General features: G+C 36.6%; 1 protein-coding gene across 1 annotated transcript in view; it reads right to left on the bottom strand.

The window, feature by feature from the left end:
- MNAT1 (MNAT1, CDK activating kinase assembly factor) overlaps positions 1-5,846 on the bottom strand; it is a 236,020-nt gene that overhangs the window by 140,530 nt on the left and 89,644 nt on the right. The window contains exons 2-3 of the mRNA XM_027842919.1: positions 4,280-4,432; positions 1,866-1,939 (exon numbers count right to left, since the gene is read on the bottom strand). Coding sequence (XP_027698720.1) covers positions 1,866-1,939; positions 4,280-4,432 — 227 coding nt within the window. The remainder of the gene's footprint in view (positions 1-1,865; positions 1,940-4,279; positions 4,433-5,846) is intronic.

Genomic DNA, 5,846 nt, shown 5'->3' with positions numbered 1-5,846 from the left:
ATAGCCTGCATCAGATTGCTTGCTGTCTTGGGGAGTGGGGAGGGAAAGAGAAAAAAATTTGGAACTCAAAATCTTATAAAAGTGAATGTTGAAAACTATCTTTTATGTAATTGGAAAAAAATAAAATACTATTGAGTGGAAAAAAAATAATAAAAATGTGTAAACAAAACTTAATGATTCCCAAAAACAACAGGAAATATTAGAACAAATTCAAACAATTGAAAAAAGGAAAAAAAAACAGGTATTTGTTATCAAAAACAAATAACCTGGAAAACCACGATGGCTAGAGATTTTAAGCATTATCAGATTCCCTGAAAACCATGACCAAACAAAATACTTGGATTCCATATTTTAAGAAATTATGAAAGAAAACTACCCAGATTTATAAGAAATATGGATCAAAGTGAAAACAATCTCCTCAGGCCATTTCCAAAAGCCCAATATGAAAACACACAAAATCCAGGGCTTCCAAGTCAAAGAAAAGAAACTGTAAGCAGCCAAAAAGAAAGAGTTTAAGTACCAAGGAACCAGGGTCAAGATCACATAAGACTATGCAGCAAGAGAAAACATGGGAATATGATATTTCAAAAGGCAAAAGGTCAAGTCTTACAATACAGAATAATTTGAACCTGGGTTCAAATCCTAGTTCTGCCACTTACTAAATGTGGGACCTTGTCACATAACTTAGCCACGCCTTAATTTCCTCATCTGTAAAATGGATTAACTACTATACCTATCACACAGTACTGCTATATAAATCAAAGATGATAATGCATATGAAAGTTCTAAACAAATATATTATTCTACTTTAATCCCAATTAACTGAATTTTCCTAAGTCTTTTACCTACTTTTTTCATTCCTATACTTGTGCCAAACAAAATTAATTATGGTAATTTTTTTTAAATGACATGTATTTTGGATGCATGCATGCATTATGATAGCTATGTCTTTCCAACCACCTGAAATATTACTTTAAATGCAAAATGAAGAATACATAAATGTTGCCCCTTTCTCGTGATAAAAGTTTTGCTTCAACTAGTCAAGTCAGAAAGATAAGATCCAAAGCTTTTCTCTAGCATCTGATTACCTGTGTAATAAAATAAAATTCTGCTATCATGATATACAAGATTAGTGGCCTGAAAGTAGTTTAAACAACAGGTTTGTCATTCAGAGGTTAAAGGTAACAGATTTAACTTCCCTGGGCTTCAGTTTCCTTATCTATAAATTAAAGTAGATGGACTTCTTCCAGCTCTGATCCACAATATGATCCTAGGAGTAAACATTTCATTTTTTTTTGTTTGTTTTTGTTTAATCTTCTCTAACATAACATCAGAGCAGGGAGGTAGCACAGTGGACAGAGTGTCAGGTTTGGAGTCAGAAACACCCAAGTTTAAATCTAGTTCAGACACTTACTAGCTGTGTGACCCTGAACAAGTCACTTAACCCTTCTTGTCTCAGATTGATCATCTGTAAAATAAGCTGGAAAAAAATGAAAAGGCAAACCACTCCACCTTTGCCAATAAAACCCCAAAATAGGGTCACAGAGAGTCAGACATAACTGAAACAACTGAACAACAACAACATAACATCAATACTGTACAAAAGATCTTCCCTTAACAGTTCTAAAGGAGCACTTCCTCCATTTATCATGCTTTGCATTGACAGAGAAACTATTTATTACTTAAGTATACCCACCCCCAAATTTGACAAACATAATTAAAGTGCGCAGAAAAAGTAATTAAATAAACAGCAGCTACCGCAACAAACCCTGCTTAAGAATTACAGATGAGATATTCTCCTAGGCATCTAAAAGCATATAGTCTCGTGGGCATATCACATCAAAAATGCAAGCATTAAAACGTACCAATTTCTTCCACTTCTTCCAGGAAATCATTATATTCTCTTAGACTAGGAAAGTCTTCTTCTCTTTTGTTATAACTTTAAGAGAGGGGAAAAAACAACAGTTATTACATCAGCAGCTTTCAGGTTTATCAAACTACTTTTTTCTTAGTTCTCATGTTATTCAAAGACAAAATATTGTTTTCTATATACAGCACTGTTGTATCAACAAGGGTATATCCTCTCCTTCAACCTGTCAGTAAGGGTGTGAGAATTACATGAGAGTGTTAACTAAATCAACTTCTCAGACAAATGAGAGAGGAAAAAGCAAAGAGTATGTTATAGCACAGAAAATACATTTTAAGATTTAAGAAAGAAAAATAATGGGTTTAAGATAGTAGAGAATGAGCCTAAACGCATGAGAGAATAAAAAAAGGCACTGGATTTAAAATCACAAAAACTCAATCTGACCTCCAATGCTACCTATAATTTTGGGCAAACCACTTAAAAGCTCTGGGTCTCCATGTACTCATGAGCAAACAGAGATAACAATATTTGCCCTTTCTTTCTTACAGGGCTGTGATGAAGATCAAATGGAATAATATATGTGAAAGTATTTTGTTAACTGTTAAATCCTATATAAATAAACTTAAGATATTAAGATTGTGGTAAATTTGATCTTTAGAAAGTACATCCTAAAGGACTAGCAACTCTGTTCTTTCTCAAGGACAAATTACAAAGCTTGTTTTGAACAAGGAAATTTTAAAAATACTATTACTGTACTTGGGCTAGATGTGGAAAAAAGTCTTTGCTTAAGAACTGAACTATAAAGTGGGAACTAGACTAAAAGTTCCAGTAAGGAAGAAGTCATGCTGTATCCCATTTAGTATCACCTACAGCACCTAGTACAGTGCTCCACATGTAGTAGGTACCCAATTTATGTTTGCTGAATAAATGATAAAAAGGGACTAGATGTGTGATTTCACTGATATAAGGAACTACCAGATAAAGAAACTCCTTCTACCAATGAGGTCAGCACCTTCTCTGTAACTTAGCCTTCAAGAATTCCCTAGAACAATGGGAATCATTTAACAATGGCTTATCCTGGGACACAATTCCAGGATATATCAGAAACAGGACTTGAACTGAGTCTTCCTGGCTCCCAGGCCAGCTCACTAGACACTGGGCAATACTGTCCCTCACGAGTGAATGAAGGACACTTAGTAGCTAATTAGTATCTAGTGCCCAAATTTTTCTGAACATTCACAGCGGCTAAAGTGATATTTCTGCTCAAAAAACTTCAGTGGATCCCTAGAGCCACCAAAATAAATATTTTAAATGTTTTGGGGGCATTTTAAGTCCTTTACATTCTGGATTCTGCCTGATAGTTTACACAATGCAATGAAAATATAACAAATTTTAAAAGCATGAGTTTTCTCTTTTCTAACCACAAGTAGATTTAGAATATTACAAAGAAAATGGATTGTTTTCTTTAAAATAAAAGATGTTTGTGTTGCTTTTTTAAATAAAACTTATGTGACCTCATCAGCTCCCATAAATGTAATTACCACTTTAGTTGAGACCCTAACCACCTCTTACCCTAGTAACGGCAATAGCTTCATTGATCTCATTGACTCTAGTATTTCACCACTCCGATCCATCCTACACACTGGCCAAAGTGATTTTCCTTAAGTGCAAATCTATTCATTTTACTCCCCTATTCAGTAAACTCTACAGGTTTTCTATTGTTTCTAGGATGAAATATAAACGCTTCTGTTTAGCTTTCGAAGTCCTTCACACCTTGCCTCAATATATTTTTCCAGGCTCACTGGACATCATTATCCCCTACATACTCCTTCACACCACCACACTGGCCTTCTGTCTGTTCCTCACAGAGGACACTCTATCTCCTTTCTCCTTGCCTTTATACTGGCAAATGCCTAAAACGCACTCCCATGCCTGGAATGCCATCTCTCCTCACTTTTACCTCATAGAATCCCTTCCTTTCTTCAAGATAGTTCAAACTGTCGGCAGAAACCAACTGCTAGGTGAAGATCCTTCTCAAACTACCTTGTATTTAACTACTTTACATTTATTCTGCATATGGTATTTGTTTCTGAGTTAGAATGTAAACTCCTTGATGTCACTCACTGTATTTTTAGCCCTAGGGCCTAACATACCTGACCCATAGTAGGCATTTAATAAATATTTTTTGATTACCATCTGCACACCATATGTTTACCAGGATATAAAACAAACAAAAAACCCTTGGAATGAAGTTAAATTTCTACTTAATTTCTACATGACTGATCCTTATACTTCATAAGTTTTCTTATGAAACCACTGCATTTTTCTTAAATCTGAGTCATTAAATACCCTTATAAAAGATATCAATAATGGCTTTCAATCAGATTTAGTCTTGGAAGTAATAACACTTACATCTTTAGCACTTTTTTCCTAATCTCAACTTCCTTGTCAACAATAGGGTCTTCAAACAGCTGTACTCTGAAGTTACTCTTTCTCAGAGGGGTACCACATTCAGGACAATTTCCAGCTCCTCTCACAAAGAGTAATTCCACACAACTTTCACACCTATGAGAGGAGGAGAGAAAAATGTATCATTTAACTCAGTAAAAATGAATGTTCACAACATGTTTGCGAAATTTCTTTGAAATTTGACCAAATCTTCTTCAGACATTAAATTAATTTAGTAAACTTTCATCTCCATTTTAGTCAATTTTCTGGAAACAAAAGTCCAACTTTAAAGAAAGGAAAAGGTCAGATACTAGAAGCAATAATAGAATAAAGAATAAAGTGAAGAATAAAAGGATTAATTTGTATTACTATGTCAAATCAATCAATCAACAAGAATTTATTAAGTACTTAATGGTACCAAGCACTGGACCAGAGGCTAGATTCAGCAGTACAAAGAACACTCACTATGGAGTCAAAGGATCTGTGTTCAAATATGATTTCTGATACTTATTACCTGAGTGTAGCAAAATCAACATCTACTGTTAACCTGGTCCAGAACAATGGTGTTACATCAGCTGCAGTTGTTGTACAGCTGCAAATTGACAAGACATAGCCAAATACTCTTAAAAGCCAATGAAATTATCATTGAGATTTAATGGGTCTTATTATGGGTGACATTTGGGTGGTCCATCAAGGTGATTAGGGAAATGTATGTCCTAGATTTTGGTGAGATGGCATCTGTATGGACACTTACAGAAACCATTACATCAGTTATTGTGGTAAAGTCAAGTAGAAACCCTTAGAATTGCCCAAGTTATCTCATGTCATTAACACCAAACAATAATGGGTCTTAGAAGGAATGAAAATTATTTGCGGGGTGGAGCCAAGATGGCAGAGGAAAAGCAGTGACTTGCTAGAGCTCTCCCCCAAACCCCTCCAAATACCTATAAAAAATGGCTCTAAACAAATTCTAAAGCATCAGAATCCACAAAAAAAAAAAAAGAAAAAAACGAAGTTCCAGCCCAAGACAACCTGGATGGCTAATAGGAAAGGTATATCGTGCCAGGCTGGGAGAGAAGCGCAGTTCGGCATGGGCGCGCAGGCCGCAGCGACCCTGGAGCAGGCCTCAGAGGACTGAATCGCAGGCAGCTATGGTGGTTTCCAGACTTCTCAACCCACGAACGCCAAAGACAACTTAGAAGGTCAGTGGGAAAAGTCTGTGACTGTGTGCGGTGAGGGAAGAAGCTAGGTCTCAGCCACCCCGATGGCAGCGGCTGCTTTCTGAGCTTCCAGCCCACAGACTGAGGGAGAATCAAGTGGCTGATCAGAGGGGGATTGCAGGGACCTCTTTGCCAGTGCTGAGGCAGGAATCTCTTGCTTTGCCCATGCTTGGATCTGGGTCACAGTTCTGAGGGGCGGTCCTGGGGCAAGGAAGAGAGGTGGAGCTTGTTGGGGCAGTGGACAGGAAATACCTCACCCCTTATCATACCACCTTGGAAGAACTGACACTTTTCAGGTCCCTAGAAGTATC

The sequence above is a fragment of the Vombatus ursinus genome, unplaced genomic scaffold, assembly GCF_900497805.2.
Source record: "Vombatus ursinus unplaced genomic scaffold, bare-nosed wombat genome assembly UNPS02014893.1, whole genome shotgun sequence".
NCBI classification, from domain to species: Eukaryota; Metazoa; Chordata; class Mammalia; order Diprotodontia; family Vombatidae; genus Vombatus; species Vombatus ursinus.
Note: the sequence above shows the minus strand (reverse complement) of the source record. Positions and strands in the feature narration are given on the sequence as shown.